Genomic DNA, 20,006 nt, shown 5'->3' with positions numbered 1-20,006 from the left:
CAAACCATAAAAGACCCTGAACTATAGGAAAAAAAGTGGAGGGGAGGCACGTGGGGGGATGGGGTAATTGGGTGATGGGGATTAAGGAGGGCACAAGATGCACTGGGTGTTATATGCAACTGATGAAAAACTGAACTCTACCTCTAAGACTAATGATACACCATATGTTAATTAATTGAATTTAAATAAAAATTTAAAAAGTTATTAAAAATTTACATATTAATAAAAGGTTTAATACCGTAAGAAGCCTTAACAATTATAAACAATTGCACATATAATAAGATCAAAATAAGAAGCAAAAATAGGCAGAATCAAGGGAGAAACAGATATTACTATAATAACAAGGAGATTTCAATCTCACTATTGATAGTGATTGTACAACCAGACAGAAGATATGTACAACAAAATAAACCAACTAGATCTAACAAACATTTATAGAACACTGCACTAAAGAACAGAATACACATTTGTGTCAAGTGCATATGGGGCATTCTTTGGGAGAGACCAAACATTTGGGCACAAATTAAGTCTCAATAGATTGAAAAAGAAAGGTATTACACAAAGTCTCTTCTGTGACCACAGCAGGATGAAGTTAAACATCAGTAACAGAAGGAAAACTGGAAAATTCGTTTGTGGAAATTAAGCAACACTCTTTAACAATAGGTCAAAGAAGAAATCACAAGGGAAATTAGAAAATACTTAGAGAAAATGAAAATGAAAAGACAATATATCAAAATCACTGGATTAAAAAAATAACAGTGCTGGGGGGGTAATACATAGCTAAATAATATAAAAAACATTGGAAAAAATGCCAAGGAGCAGGCTAAGCCACACTTAATTAAAAAAATTATATTCTTTCCATAACAATATAGCATAATATGAAAACAAATTACTTGTGTGTTCGATTGTTAGAAGCACTATTCAAGCACTCTTTTCTTTGGTAAACCTGTAAGGAGGGTTCTGATGAGAATAAGTTTCTCTTAGGAATATGGAAGGGCCGCTGAAAATTGAGCTCAAGGTTTCAAGTCCTTGTCAAAATTTTCTATCAACACAGAAGATGGGTTCTCAAACTGTGACCCGAGTCATGCCCCCATGAACTCTGCACACGGGTAGAGGATCCTCTACTACTTGAAATGGTGTTTTTTTTTTTAAGTTTTGACACACCTGTGACAAATAATGTGAAACCTCATGGCTTTTGCCCATGATTAGAGCCAAGTTGGCTGCAGAGCTGAGTCTTCTTTTTTTTATGGCAGGCACCATGTGATTCAATTATGCAAAAGAACTCAGGATATAGTTCTTGTATTAAAAGGCATTATTAGTCACACATGAAATCACTTTCAATACAACAGGGAAACAACTTAGGGCAGCTGTGGTATCATATGCTGAAAGCATTTAGAGAATGTGTATGTGTGTTTGTGTTATTAGTACTATGCTCAAGTATGACTTCATTCTAGAATGTTCATACATCTTGTGTGTATGCCTACTAATCTGGACTGTAGCAGAGAACCCAAGTGACAATACTTCAGCTTAGTTTTGGCTTCTAAAAGCTTCTATCAGAGAGAATCTTAGGGAGATGGTGGGGGGGGGGATGTAGGGCCATTGAGGGAGAGGCTTTTTATGTCTCTGTTCAGAAGCAATTGCCTGGGGAACTAGACACTTAATGTTTTGGATGAAGTCATGTCAGCAACTTAGCAGACCCCAAGGTTTCAAGCACTTCAGGAATGGTGTCATCAGATAGGGTTAGAAAAATTGATGCCATAATAATGTGAGGAACTCCCATCCAATCAAGGTTAAGCCTCCTTTAGGTCTAAATTATCCCACTGTTTTATTATGAATTATAATTAAATCTTTTTTAAAGAACACATTCATTTTGATTTTTAGCATTAGTAAAATAATGGTAGTTATTATTTATTGCCCATTTGCTCTGTGCCAGGTTGGTTTAAGTGATTGACATAGATTCAGAAAATGCTCCTCAAATGGATTGTAGGTAATTACTATCATTGTGCACCTTCCACGAATGAGGAAACCGAGGAACATAAAGAACTGACTTGCTCCAGGTCACAAAGCCAAACAGGAGGGGGAGGGGAGTAAATAACCAATTAGTAAAGTCAATAAGCCACTTGGCACATGCTGGGTCTCCTAATATACATAATAAAGTTCAATTTTATGATTTTTAAAGTCAACTGTACTGACATGTAATTTATGTAATATAAAGTGTATGCATTTTTGTACATTTTGATGAGTTGCAAACATTTATTCAGCTTTGTAAACACTATCACAATCTAAATATAGAAACTTCAATCACACTAAAACATTCCGTTGTTCCTCTATCTAGTGAATTCCAAACCCCACCCTAGGCAACCAATGATGTGTTTCCTATCCATCTATATTAGAGGTCTTTTCTAGAATTTCATAGAAAAGAGATGATACAGATTTTTTTTTTTAAAAGATTTATTTATCTGACAGAGAGATCACAAGTAGGCAGAGAGAGAGGAGGAAGCAGGCTCCCTGCTGAGCAGAGAGCCTGATGCGGGGCTCGATCCCAGGACCCTGAGATCATGACCTGAGCTGAAGGCAGAGGCTTAACCCACTGAGCCACTCGAGCGCCCCAATACAGATTCTTTTGGTTGGCTTCTTTTCCCAGCCTAATCTTATTGAGATTTATCAATGTTGATACATCCATTAGCAGTTTTTTCTATTACTGAGTGCTAGTCCATTCTAATATCACTGTTTATACAATTTATCTGTTGATGGACATTTTGGTTCTTTCTAATTTGGAGCTACTGTGAATAAAAGTTCCTTGAACATCTTAATAAAATTCTTAAGAAAAACTTAAAAAATTTTCTGGGTACAGTGTTTCCTTGGAGGCAAATATCTAGAACTCAAATTGTTAGTTGTAGTTATGATGTTGTTAACTTTATAAGGAACTATCAAAGGGATTTGCAATACTACCACATTATAATTTTAGTTTGCATTTCCTTGATGACTAAAGCTTGGGACATCTCTTTTAGTATTTATTGGGATCTATATATCTTCTTTTCTAAAATGCCTGTTTTAATCTTCTCCTGTTTTGCCCATTTTAACTAGGTTGTTTGTATTATTATTATTGCATTATAATTTTTCCCATTATTAATATTCTTTATATATTGTGGATGCAAGTACTTTTTTTTTCCAATTTATTTATTTTCAGAGAAACAGTATTCATTATTTTTTCACCACACCCAGTGCTCCATGCAAGCCGTGCCATCTATAATACCCACCACCTGGTACCCCAACCTCCCACCCCCCCGCCACTTCAAACCCCTCAGACTGTTTTTCAGAGTCCATAGTCTCTCATGGTTCACCTCCCCTTCCAATTTACCCAAATTCCCTACTCCTCTCTAACGCCCCTTGTCCTCCATGCTATTTGTTATGCTCCACAAATAAGTGAAACCATATGATAATTGACTCTCTCTGCTTGACTTATTACACTCAGCATAATCTCTTCCAGTCCCGTCCATGTTGCTACAAAAGTTGGGTATTCATCCTTTCTTTTTTTTTTTTTTTCCAATTTATTTATTTTCAGAAAAACAGTATTCATTATTTTTTCACCACACCCAGTGCTCCATGCAAGCTGTGCCCTCTATAATACCCACCACCTGGTACCCCAACCTCCCACCCCCCCGCCACTTCAAACCCCTCAGATTGTTTTTCAGAGTCCATAGTCTCTCATGGTTCATCTCCCCTTCCAATTTACCCAAAAGCACATACCCTCCCCAATGTCCATAACCCTACCCCCCTTCTCCCAACCCCCCTCCCCCCAGCAACCCACAGTTTGTTTCGTGAGATTAAGAGTCACTTATGGTTTGTCTCCCTCCCTATCCCATCTTGTTTCATGGATTCTTCTCCTACCCACTTAAGCCCCCATGTTGCATCACCACTTCCTCATATCAGGGAGATCATATGATATTTGTCTTTCTCCGCTTGACTTATTTCGCTAAGCAGGGTATTCATCCTTTCTGATGGAGGCATAGTACTCCATAGTGTATATGGACCACATCTTCCTTATCCATTCATCCGTTGAAGGGCATCTTGGTTCTTTCCATAGTTTGGCGACTGTGGCCATTGCTGCTATAAACATTGGGGTACAGATGGCCCTTCTTTTCACGACATCTGTATCTTTGGGGTAAATAATCAGGAGTGCAATTGCAGGGTCATAGGGAAGCTCTATTTTTAATTTCTTGAGGAATCTCCACACTGTTCTCCAAAGAGGCTGCACCAACTTGCATTCCCACCAACAGTGGAAGAGGTTTCCCCTTTCTCCACATCCTCTCCAACACATGTTGTTTCCTGTTTTGTTAATTTTGGCCATTCTAACTGGTGTAAGGTGATATCTCAATGTGGTTTTAATTTGAATCTCCCTGAGGGCTAATGATGATGAGCATTTTTTCATGTGTCTGATAGCCATTTGTATGTCTTGATTGGAGAAGTGTCTGTTCATATCTTCTGCCCATTTTTTGATGTGTTTGTCTGTTTCGTGTGGGTTGAGTTTGAGGAGTTCATTATAGATCCTGGATATCAACCTTTTGTCTGTACTGTCATTTGCAAATATCTTCTCCCATTCCGTGGGTTGCCTCTTTGTTTTGTTGACTGTTTCCTTTGCTGTGCAGAAGCTTTTGATTTTGATGAAGTCCCAGAAGTTTATTTTTGCTTTTGTTTCCTTTGCCTTTGGAGACGTATCTTGAAAGAAGTTGCTGTGGCTGATATCAAAGAGATTACTGCCTATGTTCTCCTCTAAGATTCTGATGGATTCCTGTCTCACGTTGAGGTCTTTTATCCATTTTGAGTTGATCTTTGTGTACGGTGTAAGAGAATGGTCGAGTTTCATTCTTCTACATATAGCTGTCCAGTTTTCCCAGCACCATTTATTGAAGAGACTGTCTTTTTTCCACTGTATATTTTTTCCTGTTTTGTCAAAGATTAATTGACCATAGAGTTGAGGGTCCATATCAGGGCTCTCTACTCTGTTCCACTGGTCTATGTGTCTGTTTTTATGCCAGTACCATGCTGTCTTGGTGATCACAGCTTTGTAATAAAGCTTGAAATCAGGTAAGATGATGCCGCCAGCTTTATTTTTGTTTTTCAACATTTCCTTAGCGATTCGGGGTCTCTTCTGATTCCATACAAATTTTAGGATTATTTGCTCCAGCTCTTTGAAGAATGCCGGTGGAATTTTGATCGGAATGGCATTAAAAGTATAGATTGCTCTAGGCAGTATAGACATTTTAACAATGTTTATTCTTCCGATCCAAGAGCATGGAATGGTCTTCCATCTTTTTGTGTCTTCTTCAATTTCTTTCATGAGTGTTCTATAGTTCCTCAAGTACAGATCCTTTACCTCTTTAGTTAGGTTTATTCCCAGGTATCTTATGGTTCTTGGTGCTATAGTAAATGGAATCGATTCTCTAATTTCCCTTTCTGTATTTTCATTGTTAGTGTATAAGAAAGCCACTGATTTCTGCACATTGACTTTGTATCCTGCCACGTTGCTGAATTGCTGTATGAGTTCTAGTAGTTTGGGGGTGGAGTCTTTTGGGTTTTCCATATAAAGAATCATGTCATCTGCGAAGAGAGAGAGTTTGACTTCTTCATTACCAATTTGGATACCTTTTATTTCTCTCTGTTGTCTGATTGCTGTTGCTAGGACTTCTAATACTATGTTGAACAAGAGTGGTGAAAGTGGGCATCCTTGTCTTGTTCCTGATCTCAACGGGAAGGCTGCAAGCTTTTTCCCATTGAGGATGATATTTGCTGTGGGTCTTTCATAGATAGATTTGATGAGGTTCAGGAATGTTCCCTCTATCCCTATACTTTGAAGCGTTTTAATCAGGAACGGATGTTGGATTTTGTCAAATGCTTTTTCTGCATCGAGAGGACCATGTGGTTCTTCTCTCTTCTCATATTAATTTGTTGTATCACATTGATTGATTTGCGAATGTTGAACCATCCTTGTAGCCCAGGGATGAATCCCACCTGATCATGGTGGATAATCTTTTTAATGTGCTGTTGGATCCTGTTGGCTAGGATCTTGTTGAGAATCTTAGCATCCATATTCATCAGTGATATTGGTCTGAAATTCTCCTTTTTGGTAGGGTCCTTGCCTGGTTTGGGGATCAGGGTAATGCTGGCTTCATAGAAAGAGTCTGGAAGTTTTCCTTCTGCTTCAATTATTGGAAACAGCTTCAGGAGAATAGGTGTTATTTCTTCTTGGAAGGTTTGGTAGAATTCCCCAGGGAATCCGTCAGGTCCTGGGCTCTTGTTTTTTGGAAGGTTTTTGATCACTGATTCAATCTCGTTATTAGATATCGGTCTATTCAGGTTGTCGATTTCTTCCTGGTTCAATTTTGGTAGTTTATATTTTTCCAGGAATGCATCCATTTCATCTAGGTTGCTAAGCTTATTGGCATATAACTGTTCGTAATAACTTCTGATGATTGTTTCTACTTCCTTGGCGTTAGTTGTGATCTCTCCCTTTTCATTCATAATTTTATGAATTTGGGATTTCTCTCTTTTCTTTCGGATTAGTGTAGCCAGTGGCTTATCGATCTTATTGATTCTTTCAAAAAACCAGCTTCTAGTTTCATTGATACGTTCTACTGTATCTCTGGTTTCTCCCTCATTGATCTCAGCTCTAATCTTGATGATTTCCCTTCTTATGTGTGGGGTTGGTTTGATTTGTTGTTGATCCTCCAGTTCTTTAAGGTGTAGAGACAGCTGGTGTGTTCTGGATTTTTCAATTTTTTTGAGCAAGGCTTGGATGGCTATATATTTTCCCCTTAGGACCGCCTTTGCTGTATCCCATAGGTTTTGGACCGAAGTGTCTTCATTCTCATTGGTTTACATGAATTGTTTCAGTTCTTCTTTGATCTCCTGGTTGATCCAAGCATTCTTAAGCAAGATGGTCTTTAGCTTCCAGGTGTTTGAGTTCCTTCGGAACTTTTCCTTGTGATTGAGCTCCAGTTTCAAAGCATTGTGATCTGAGAATATGCAGGGAATAATCTCAGTCTTTTGGTATCGGTTGAGTCCTGATTTGTGACCCAGTATGTGGTCTATTCTGGAGAAGGTTCCGTGTGCACTTGAGAAGAATGAGTATTCTGCTGTTTTAGGGTGGAATGTTCTGTATATATCTATGAGGTCCATCTGGTCCAATGTGTCATTCAATGCTCTTGTTTCTTTATTGATTTTCTGCTTTGATGATCTGTCTAATTCTGAAAGAGGCATGTTAAGATCTCCTACGATTAGTGTATTCATATCAATATAACTCTTTATCTTGATTAACAGTTTTCTTAAGTAATTGGCTGCTCCCATATTGGGAGCATAGATATTTACAATTGTTAGATCATCTTGGTGGATAGTCCCTTTAAGGATTGTGTAGTGTCCTTCTGTATCTCTGACTACAGTCTTTAGTTTGAAGTCTAATTTATCTGATATGAGAATCGCTACCCCAGCCTTCTTTTGAGTCCCATTGGCATGAAAGATGCTTCTCCACCCCTTCACTTTCAGTCTGCGTGTATCTTTAGGTTCAAAATGGGTCTCTTGTAGACAGCATATGGATGGGTCCTGTCGTTTTATCCAATCTGCAACCCTGTGCCGTTTTATGGGTGCATTTAGGCCATTCACATTGAGAGTGATTATTGATAGATACGTTTTTATTGACATCGAGTTACCTTTGAAGTCTTTCTTTCTGTAGACTGTCTCTATATTTCTGTTCAATGCTATTCTTAGGATTTTTCCTCTTTTATAGAACCCCCCTTAATATTTCCTGCAGTGTCGGCTTGGTGGTTGCATAGTCTTTTAAGCCTTGCCGGTCTTGGAAACTCTTTATCTCTCCATCCATTTTGAATGTCAGTCTTGCTGGATAAAGTATTCTTGGCTGCATGTTCTTCTCATTTAGTGCCCTGAATATATCTTGCCAGCCTCTTCTGGCTTGCCAGGTCTCTGTGGACAGAGAGATGGGCTTCCCTCTGTAAGTAAGGAGCCTCTTTGCCCTGGCGGCTTTCAAGAGATTATACCTACAATTATAATTTCTCAATTTGACTATCAGGTGTCGTGATGTTTTTTTGGAGTGTATAATCTTGGGTGGAGACCGTTCAGCCTCTAGTACATGAACGCTGGTTTCATTCGCGAGATTCGGAAAATTTTCATGAAGGACTTGTTCCATGATATCTTCTAGACTTCTTTCTTTCTCCTCCCCTTCAGGAATTCCAATAATTCTGACGTTGGAACGCTTCATGGCATCATTTATTTCCCTGATTCTGCTTTCGTGGGATCTAAGCTGTTTGTTCCAGGCTTCCTCCTGATCCTTTCTCTCTATCTGTTTGTCTTCCAGATCACTAATTCTATCTTCTGTCTCAGTTACCCTAGCTTTGAGAGAGTTTAGATTAGATTGGAACTCATTGAGAGCATTGTGGACCTCCTCCCTGGTAGCTTTAAGCTCCGCCCTAACATTGTGAACATCCTGTCTGGTCGTTTTCAGTTCGGCCCTAATCAATTCTGTTTGGTCATCCATGGCTTTCTCCAACCTAGCTATTGCCTGGATAATTGTTAGCCTGAATTCTCTTTCCGACATATTGTCTATGTTGATAGCCGTTAGCTCTGTTGCAGAAGGTCCATCCTCTGTATTTTTCTTCTGTTGGGCATTCCTCCTCCTAGTCATTTTGGTGGGAGAAGACTGAACAGATGTAGCTGGATGTATCAACTCTGGTGCAGTCAAGGTGCACCCTGGAACACTTCTGAGCAATCAGGATTCCCCACCCAAATGAGAGACAAAAGAAAAGAAAAAGAAAAAGAATAAAAGGAAAAGAAGAAAAAGAAGAAGAAAAAAAGATAAAAGAGAGAGAGAGACAGGAAAGAAAGGGAAGATGAAAGAGAAGGTTCAGCCCAGGTGGGCCCCAAGGTAAGATTTATGAAGTAGACAAACAAAAAGAGATAGAAAGACTGATACAATTATATGGCAAGAGAAAGAAGAAAAGAATATATGCATTGTTAGATTGTTAGAATATATATATATATATTCTTTTCTTCTTATATATATATATATATATATATCTTTTCTTCATATATATATATAAATAAAGAAAGAACCTCATCAAAAAGAACCACAAGTGTAAAATTTATATGCTATCAGGACAAACTCAAAAAACACAGAAACACTGGTGGAAGAAGATGGGAGAGTTCTTATAAATTCTCAGTGTGTGCGAGGAAGGTTGTTTTGATTCTTCCTGGATATATCTTGATATCTTTGTTAAAGGACTCAACTTTCCTAAGATAAAGGGGATTAAAAATTGGTTTACCTATAGGGGTAGTATTGATTGGGGAAAGGGGATTACTTTGAAGTTAACTCTATATGAATATTAGAGGATAAAAATAAAAAGGAATATACTAGACTAAACTAAAATTTTAAAAAAAGGAATTCAAAAAATAAAAATGCAAAAGAAAAACATAGGTGTATGTATCAAAAAGTTCAGGTTAGAAAGGTATTATGGAATTTGATGTACTGTGCAGCTCGCTGTGGTGGTAAATAGGTTAAAAAATTACCTATGTGTAAAATATATATATATATGTATATATATATATATATATATATATATGAACCGGAATAGAGGAAACGAGTGAATAATACAAGTTTTCTTATGAAGTAGTGGTGGTTCTCTTGTAGTCCTTTTTTTTTTTTTTTCTTTCTTGGTTTGTTTTCTGGGGGAGGGGCCTGCCACGTGGGTTGTCAGTCAATGATGTTTCCTGAGTTGAGTCCCCCCGCCCTCCTCAAGGGGGTGGGCTCTGGGGAAACTAGTTTTTTTCAGGCTTTTGTTCTCTGGCGGTTTTTTTTTTTTTGCTTGTTCACTTTTTTTCTTCTCACCTTGACCGCCTTTGATGGTTTTTGTAGTATTAAAAGAAATCAAACCGCACCCTGATCTCCGTCTCAGAGAGAAGCCTCAGTCTGGGTGCAGAAGCTGAATAAATTCCTCCTTGGATGCTGGCGGTGCAGGTTCCAAGTTGCAGACCCTGGGGGCACAGGATCTTTTGCTAGTCCCCAAAGCCAAGGCAGTGGTGGCTGTCTGGGAGCTCCTGACCGCCAGAGAGGTTCCAAGCAGCGATCGCACACTTTGCCGCCGGCCCGCGTGCACCTCTTTTCAGAGGCGGCTGTGGGTCGGGCGCGCGTCTGGGGCACTGAGAACGGGGTGCTGGTCCGTAAGCCGCAGGCTGGGCTTTTGCGCGCCTCTGTCCGGGGAAGAGTTCCGCGCGCCCGCAGCTTAGACTTTGAAACAATGGCGCAGGTCAAGAAGCGACCCCGGGCCTTAGTAACCCGGAAGAGCTCGAGGGACGTGCACGCGCATCTCAAGCTTTGTGGAGGGCTAATGCGCGTTCTGCAGACCGGTGCAGCTCCCATCCCCTCACAGGAGCCGGAACCCTCGCGCTCTGGGGCGCGCTGGCGGCTTAGGGACCAGGAGCTGGTTTCTCCGCCGCACTCTCTCTGCCTCCGCGCCGGGGAGGCCGTCTGGGACCGGGGACTTAAGCCCCTGTCCCTAGCCTCCCCGATTCCCACAATTTCCCCCTGCAATCCTTTGCTGTTTTGGAGTGCTTTCAACCAGTCTCCAAGTTAATGCTGGTCCCCAGATGCAGGGCACTCTCGCTCGTATTGGGGTATTACTTTTCCACCGGTCGCCTCTGGTGGCTCCCTCCCCCTTTTGTTTATCTTCTGATATCAGTCCGCCGTTCCCATTCTGCTTTACCTGCTCACTGGCGTCTTCTGCCCCTGTAGAGATCCAGACGTGTATAATTCTGATCTCAGGCTGATTTCATGGGTGATCAGAGTTCTTTGGTAGGTAATCAGCTCACTTTGGGGTACCAGCTGAAAAGATGCCTCTTCCTAGTACCCCACCATCTTGTCCCCCCCTGGATACAAGTACTTTATCAGATATAATTGTCAGATCTATTAGGGACATTTTCTCCTAATCTGTGTTTTTTTCCAATTTCATAATAAAATCTTGAAAAGCACTTTAAAAATTCATAAACTTCAACTTATCTTTTTGCTTTACTATTGGGTCTCAAAGTAAAATTACACTTTTGTCTGTTTTCTAACAAATATTGTACTGTTAGCTATTTTGTTTAGGTCTATATTTCATTTTGAATTAAGTATTTAATTATGATGTAAACATAAAGGTATATTTAAAATACACAATTATCCAATTATTTTATCACCATTTTTGGAAATAGTTATCCTTTCCCATCAAATTACACTGGAACATTTATCAAAAATCCATTTAAAATTTTCAGTTTTAGCTCAGATAAGTAGAGAACATCCAATAAGAATACAGCCAGGCAGACTTTAAGTTAGTACGTTTTCTTGAATGCATCAGCTGAGATGGCAGGGTAAAAACTAACCCAGACTCTGGAGAGCTAGGTGGCTGCAGGGAGAAGCAAGGGCCCAAGCAGTTGCTTCGTTGAGCCAGAGAAGGACAGATATCATATAAAATGACTCTAATGGAAAAGCTAGACAACATGCATGATTAGATAGGTTATTTCAGCAGAGAGATAGAAATTTTAATAAAATTTTAATGCTAGAAATAAAAAACACAGTATCATAAGTGAAGAATGCCTTCAAAGGGCTCCTCAGTATACTTGATACTGCTGAGAAAATAATCGGTGACATTGAAGATGTGTGTATGTGTGTGTATGCTGAAATTTTTTTTTCATTTTATGTATTTTAATGTTCACAAGCTTATTTTACCAGTTTAGTCCTTGAAACATCTTCACATGAAATATCCCCCTACCTGCTTAACTGACTGTATAATCATTTACTGTTTTATTTAAATTCAATTTAATTAACAAATCTGTATTATTAGTTTCAGAGGTAGATTTTAGAGATTCATCAGTTCCATACAACACCCAGTGTACACTACTTCAAGTATCCTCCTCAATACGCATCACCCAGTTGCCTCATCCCTCCACCCACTCCCTTCTAGCAACCCTGTTTGTTTCCTATAGTTGAGTCTCTTATGGTTTGCCTCCCTCTTTCTTGTTTTATTTTTGCTTCCCTTCCCCAAGTTCATCTTTTTCATTTCTTAAATTCCACATAAGTGAAATCACATGGTATTTGTCTTTCTCTGATTCTTTCACTTAGCATAATATCCTCTAGTTCCATCCATATTGCTGCAAATGGCAAGATTTCTTTCTGTTTGATGGCTGAATAATATTCCATTGGGTATATATGTGCATGTGTGTACATGTGTGTGTGTAAACCACATCTTTATCCATTCATCTCTTGAAGGACATCTAGGCTCTTTCCATATTTTAGCATGGCGACCCTGAGATAATACGAAAGTACACAGAAAACACTGTTTGGCTTCTTTGAAAACTGTTTAGTAGCAATATCCTTCCCTAGATGTACATGGGAGAAAGCAGCAGGAGAAATGAAATGTAGTATGGGATTCTGTCCATTCAGAGATTTCCTGTAAAAGACTTATTAATCTACATGTGGTAAAATGTAGCTGATGTCAGAACAGTTACTGAGCATGGGGTACGTAATTCTATTATAATGATGTTGGGTTTCAGTACACTTATAAATACCTGGTAAGTGGCATAGTGGCATGCACATATACAAACACACATAGATAAAAAATAGAGGAATCAGAAAATATTCACATATATTCAACGCTGTTCAGTTTATGCAACTTATTTTTTATTTCTTTTTAAAGCTTCTTATTCTAGTGAATATCTACATTATCAATACTGTTATGTTTAACTGTTTTCATAATACATATGAAACAATTTTTTATGAAACAATTTCTAAGTAGATGCTATTACTTACCTTTCTCAAATTGATAGATTCTCCCCCTGTAACACATTCTGAGAAAGATTAAAATTTGACAACCTGTTGGAAAACTTTCATATGTTTACAATTCAATTATCAGATATTTGATGAGATATTATTTTTTGGTAAAGGATTTCCCACATATATTGAAATGTTGAGTTTCTTCCACTGGTATTTACCTGACTGATGAGGAGGAGTTGTGGATAAAAACTATGGTCATTCAGGATATTGTCAGGGGTTTCTCCTTTGTCAGGTTTCTGATATATGTTGAGTTTAGATATCCACAGAAATCATATTCCTAGGCTTTATTAGTTGAGGGTTTGGTGAGTATATGTCAGTATAGAGTGTACTCAAGCCTGTAGAAACTCAGTAACAAATTTATATCCTTGCTGCAAAAAGACTGGTTCCATGGAGGGAAAAAACCGTTCCAATCACTCTTTTACCCTGTTTCCTTCCATCTTGTACTCTCCCATCTTCAGTGCATGAGCCCCATGATTTCACTGGGAGAAATCTCTACTCCATTCTAATAAGGGACAGTAGAAAACATTAATTCGAGGAATGTATTAAATGAGACTGATCATTGACACCCACATCCTACTAGCCAGAGGTTATTAATATGACACCATTTGCATGACACTGGTTGAGAAATTTAGACATAAGGCATATGGGGATTTAGACATATTTAGACATATGGCATATGGCATATGGGGATTACTTCTGTGTAAGTCAAACTGAGGGCTGATTTATAATAGAAAAATTCCCCACATCCATTACCTTGTTTTTTGTGTTGAAATAGTGTGAGGTCTATAACCTCTACGTATTTTCTGTTGTACTAAGGAAGGTGGCTTTTGGCTAAAAGTTATCAAACACTTATTACACTCTCAGTTTTCTTATTGTATCATTTATCTGATGATGAGTATATTTTGATAATTGACGCAGAGTTTTCACATTTTATTACATTCCCAGACCTTTTCTGCAGTGTGAGTGTTCTGAGGACTGAGTACAGAGTATTTCTTACATTCATTCTTTCTGTGATTTCATTTCTTTGGTGGGTGAGTTCTCTGATCCATAATGAGGACTGCACTTTGTATGACAGACTGCCCATATAAAATATATTCCAAGAATTTCTCTCCTGTGTACGTTCTCTGATGTTTGTGAAGATTGGTATCTTGCAGAGGAACTTGCAATAGTTTATTCTATTCACAGGGTTCTCTTTCTCTTTTATATTGTGAGATTTGATTTCTGGCTCAAAGTTTTTCCATATTCTTTACATTCAGATGATCAACTCCCTGTGTGGGCTTTCTGATGTTCTCTAAGGCTGGATTTCTGGCTGAAAGTTTTCCCACATTTATCACATTTATAGGGTTTCTCCCCTGTGTGAGTTCTCTGATGTACTCTGAGGTTTGATTTCTGGCTGAAAGCTTCTCCACAGTGATTACAATTATAGGGTTTCTCTCCAGTGTGAGTTCTCTGATGTTTTCTTAGGACTGACTTTTCACTGAAAGCTTTTCCACATTCATTACATTCATAGGGTTTCTCCCCTGTGTGAGTTCTCTGATGTCCTCTGAGATTTGATTTTTGCCTGAAAGTTTTTCCACACTCATCACATTTATAGGGTTTCTCCCCAGTGTGAGTTCTGTGATGCACTCTGAGGTTTGATTTCTGGCTGAAAGCTTCCCCACAATGATTACATTTATAGGGTTTCTCCCCTGTGTGAATTCTATGATGTCCTCTGAGTTGTGATTTCTGACCAAAAGCTTTCCCACATTGATTGCATTTATAGGGCTTCTCCCCTGTGTGAGTTCTATGATGTTTTCTCAGACCTGACTTCAGTTTGAAAGCCTTCCCACATTCATCACATTTATACGGTCTTTCCCCTGTGTGCGTTCTCCGATGATTTCTTAGGCCTGACATGTGGCTGAAAGCTTTCCCACATTCATTACATTCAAAGGGTTTCTCCCCTGTGTGAGTTCTCTGATGTACTATGAGGATTGACTTATAGTTGAAAGACTTCCCACACTCATTACACTCATAGGGTTTCTCCCCTGTGTGAGTTCTCTGATGTATTCTTAGACCTGACTTTGCACTGAAAGACTTCTCACAACCATCACATTTATAAGGTTTCTCTCCTGTGTGAGTTCTTTGATGTTTTCTTAGGCGTGATTTCTCACTGAAAGCTTTCCCACATGCATGACATTCATAGGTTTTATCCCCTGTGTGACTTTCCAGAGGCTGAATCAGGAATGAATTCATAGTACAGGGTTTTCCACATTCATTACATTCATAGGGTTTCAGTGTTATGTGAGTTCTCTGATGTATGTTGAAAGCTGACTGGCAACCTAATGCCCCTGTACATGTGTCATAATCAGAGGATTTGTCTGTTGTGTGAGTTCTCTGATGCACTGGGGGGCCTGGATTAGGGATGAAATTCTTTCCATATTCAAAGGGTTTCACTCCTATATGAATTTTCTGATGTTCTCTGTGTGATTTTTGGCTGAAAGGTTTCCCTTCTGTGTCAGTTCTTTGCATGATCCTACTGAAATTATTTCTGTTTTTGGCACATTCATATTCATTAAATTCACAATGACTCTTCTCTTCTGGATTATTGCTATGAGAGACTATCAAAGTTGATTTATCACATTGTTTTACCCCAAATTTACTGAATTTATAAGATTTCACTTTTGGGTGAATACTTTCAGATGCAATGAGAGCAGTCTGTTCAAGGAAAGCTTTTCCACATTCGTTGTACTCAGAAGCTTGCTGCAAAGTCTGAATTGCTTGATGCTGAATAACTTTCTCTTTATGACTGAAGGATTTCACATTTTTACTATAGACAAGTGATTTCTCGCTAGTATTAGTTCTGCCCTCCTTAATACTAAGAAGCCATTTCTCAGTAAGCTTATGAGCCTTCTTTCTTGAATATTGATAGTGTGGGGCCAATGAGCTGAGACGCAGGTAGGTAGGCCCTGTAGTATCAAATTTATAGGGCATTGTTCTTGCAGGTAAAATGTTTATGTCCAGATTACATGGTTCTGCTGTAGTCAATGATTTGTTGGTGAACAAAACTTGCCACAAATATTTGCCTTGGTTTTCTAGGCTCTTCTCTGAATGTTGATTAGGTTGGGAGTCTTCTAAAAAATGAGAAAATTAAAAATACTTTAAGATATTTAACATACTTCTTATGGAATGGGACTTATAGATGTATGCCCTATCATGTATTTGATGCCTCAGTTTCTGGCTCAGGTTAATAAAGTAATTTCAAGTGTATATTCTTTTTTTGCAAAAAAAAAAAAAAAAACCCAAAAAACAAAACCCACCCCCCAAAACCCCCCAAAACCCCCAAAACCAAAAAAATGAAAAAAGTTTTTTAGTGGGAAGAAACTAGAAATAAATATACATATGATTTGGCATCTTAAGGTATAGTTTTCAAAGCTGGTTAAAGAAGAAGATATAAAGGAACGGAACAATGAAGAATGTAGAATATATTTGAGAGAATTGGTTCTTGGGAACAGAAAAGACAGGAAAAAAGTAGTAAATGGGATGAATTCAACAAAGATTATGAAACTAAGTAGATTAAAAGGCTTTCAATGGATTTACTGGAGATAGAATTTGCATTAAGGAAAAATATGAGTCTAGATTCTTAGTCAAATATAGATTAAAACGGTAGCATAATCATTAGAATATATGATTACATTTGGAGCTCCATTTTTGCTAGTCTACATAACAACACTAAGTTTATAATGGGACCAACTTCCTCATGGTGAAAAAACAATTACTTGCCATGCTTTAATTCTCTCTGTGGTATTATTCACAGAAAAAGTGTATCAGTAGAAGTGAAAACAAAATGATGGGACTTAAAGTAATTTTTCCACCTATAATGGAGTCACTGGTCTATCCTGGTTCTGGTACCTTGGTATTATTATTAAATAGTGAATATCTCTTGGTCATCAAACCTCAACCAACTTTTCTCTTTTCAATTTGCTCATTATTTTCCCCAAACTAGTCCTGCTTGCCCAATCTTTGGTATTTTTTTTCCAACATAGCTAGGTTTTTTTTTTGACTGAGAACCTTAAGTAAAGATCATGCTTCAAACTGGCCCTAAAAAACTACAAGTATCCTTTGTATTTATTCACCATAAGTTTCTTATGCATATTTGACTGTTATTGCCCTTTTACTACCCACACTCCTAGCAAAAACATCAGGCCTACCCTAAAAATATTAGAAAGCCTTGAATATATTATCCTAGGCACCAAAAGATGAAAGATTTAAGTGATTCAGGGAAAATGTCACATTAACTACATGTTCATTGTGTGTTTTAGCTACCATTCCACCCGTCCATAGTATTTTCCTGCTCTAATCTTATTATCGGTCCCCATTAAAGGTTCTTTTCCAGCAGTAACTTTATATGCACACTCTTTCCCTGAACTGACTTCCAATTTAGTATTAGAACTATACAGAATCTAGATGCCTTTCAGGTACAGCAAAGCTATCTTCATTAAACTTAATAACAGAAAGACTTCTAATATCTTCTTACAAATTTAAGCAATATTTACTTTAAAATCTGAAAGAAGTACCATTCTGCCTATATCATTATTTTAACAAGGGATATACAGAGAGGGCCCATATTTGTGACTCATGATTTTTTTTTAAGATTTTATTAATTTATTTGACAGAGAGAAATCACAAGTAGGTAGAGAGGCAGGCAGAGAGAGAGGGAGAAGCAGGCACCCCGCTGAGCAGAGAGCCCGATATGGGGTCAATCCCAGGACCCTGAGATCATGACCTGAGCCAAAGGCTGAGGCTTAACCAACTGAGCCACCCAAGTGCCCTGTGACTCATGACTTTTAAAGTAAATTATCACAACCCAAATCAGGAGTCTTTTTTTTTTTCTTTAGGAGTCATTTTTAAAATTAATGGCATGTCCATAGTTAAATAAGCAGCAATTTTCTCTTTCTTGGTTGTATTTAAAATACTGGTTCATCTTTTAATCAACAGTACCTTATATGATATGAAATATATTTTATGCAGCTTTGCTCACTTTTCCAAAATGAAACCCTCACTATGATATTCTTTGCATCCTTCTGTAATATATCAGTGGTCCATAAAAAGCAGTGTGCTCAGAATTACTTAGGGAGCTTATAGAAAGGCTCAGATCGATTGTTGACCTAGCCTGAGGATTCAAAAAATCCTAGAAATTTGACTTGGGCATTGCATTTATGAATAGTGTCTTCTGAATGAATCAGTATGAAATAGTTATCTCCATCTCATTTTGGAATCAATCTACAATGTTATTAAAAATATTTATCATATAATGATACATATCAAAGTAGAAGAATGAAACAGACAGTTCTTTTGGAGGGGAATCATAATCCAGGTGAGAAAAGGAGCTCATCTCATTCAATAACTTGACACATCCATCACATGATTTAAGAGTTTACAAAAGAAATGAAGTAGAGGCTAAAATATTCCAAGATTTTATTACACAAGTAAGAATCTGTCCCCTTCTGATTTCTTTCCTTTTTCTGGCTGAGGTTAGCTATTTAATTTACTTTTATTCCAAGGATTACCTTTGCTATATAATTGATACCATTATACTTTGTATTACATTTTTTTACTTTACTTAAGCTTTCTTTTACAACTTTCTTTCTTGTTAAAAAAAAGTACACTTGAGGGGCATCTGGGTGGCTCAATAGGTTGAAGCCTTTGCCTTCGGCTCAGGTCATGGTCTCAGGGTCCTGGAATTGAGCCCCGCATCAGACTCTCTGCTCAGCGGGGAACCTGCTTCCTCCTCTCTCTCTGTCTGCCTCTCTGCCTACTTGTGAACTCTGTCTATCAAATACATAAATAATAAAAATCTTAAAAAAAAAAGTACACTTGACCCATGTGTTTCAAGGGTCAACTGGCCAAGGGGTGCTGACCACTCCCCATGCAGTTGGAAATCTGTGTATAACTTCTGATTCCCCCAAAACTTAACTACTAACAGCTTACTGTTGACCAGAAGCCTTACCAATAAGATAAACACAGTTAACACATATTTTGTAATTTACATGTATTATATATGCTGTATTTTTACAATAAAGTAAGCTAGAGAAAAGAAAATATTATTAAGAAAATAAAAGAAAATACGTCTACAGTACTTTATTGCATTTATTGAAAAAAATCCATGTATAGGTAGATCTGTATAGTTCAAACCTGTGCTGTTCAAGTGTCAACTGTATATGAGATGAAAAATTTTGCACTGCTTTATGCTTTACCTACAGTTCAAAGGTTCTAATAAGACATTTTTTTTAAAGATTTTATTTATTTGACAGAGAGAGATCACAAGTAGGCAGAGAGGCAAGCAGAGAGAGAGAGAGAGAGAGAGAGGAGGAAGCAGGCTCCCTCCCAGCAGAGAGCCCGATGTGGGACTCAATCCCAGGACCCTGAGATCATAACCTGAGCTAAAGGCAGAGGCTTAACCCACTGGGCCACCCAGGCAGCCCAAGACATGTTTTTTTAGTAAAAACTTCAGGATATTGTATAATTTTGATTTACCTTTTGATAAAATAGGGTTTTGAAAGATATATATTCATCACTGATTTTAAGATAGAGGGATTTTAACTTTTCTCATATGGTTTGCAATTAGTGTTACTGAACAATAGTATATCTGCTTTTTGGAATTTATTGACGTTTATCTAAAATACTTTACATTTTCTCAATGTTCCAAGGCCATTTAAAAGGAGGTTTATTTTTTGTTTTCAAAATAGAGTTTTGAAAGACACTTAATAGATTTTTTTTTTTTTTTATCAAATATGCTAGATAATGTCTAGACCAGAGATTGGGAAACTTTCTTTGTAAAAGGCCAGAGAGTAAATGTTTTGGGCTTTGCTGGTCATGCAGTCTCTATTGCAATTATAGTTGACCCTTGAACAATGTGGAGATTAGGGGTGCCAACCCCCAAAGCAATTAAAAATATGCATTTTTTTAACTCACCAAAAACTTAACTATTAATAGCCTGCTGTTGACTAGAAATTATACCAATGACATAAAGTTGATGAACACATTTTATGTATTACATGTATTATATACTGTATTGTTACAATAAAGTAAGCTACATAAAAGAAAATTATAAGAAAGAGAAAATATATTTACATGTGCTGTATTGAAAAAAATCTAC

At 37.8% G+C, this 20,006-nt stretch overlaps 1 protein-coding gene across 1 annotated transcript in view; it reads right to left on the bottom strand.

Annotated features, from left to right (window-relative positions):
* Nucleotides 1-12,696: 12,696 nt before the first annotated feature.
* Nucleotides 12,697-20,006, bottom strand: part of ZNF782 (zinc finger protein 782) — a 39,270-nt gene continuing 31,960 nt past the window's right edge. The window contains exon 5 of the mRNA XM_044265715.1: nt 12,697-15,981. Within this exon, the coding sequence (XP_044121650.1) occupies nt 14,132-15,981 (1,850 nt within the window). The 3' untranslated portion in view covers nt 12,697-14,131. The remainder of the gene's footprint in view (nt 15,982-20,006) is intronic.

This window comes from Neovison vison, chromosome 9, assembly GCF_020171115.1.
Source record: "Neovison vison isolate M4711 chromosome 9, ASM_NN_V1, whole genome shotgun sequence".
Classification (NCBI taxonomy): Eukaryota; Metazoa; Chordata; class Mammalia; order Carnivora; family Mustelidae; genus Neogale; species Neogale vison.
Note: the sequence above shows the minus strand (reverse complement) of the source record. Positions and strands in the feature narration are given on the sequence as shown.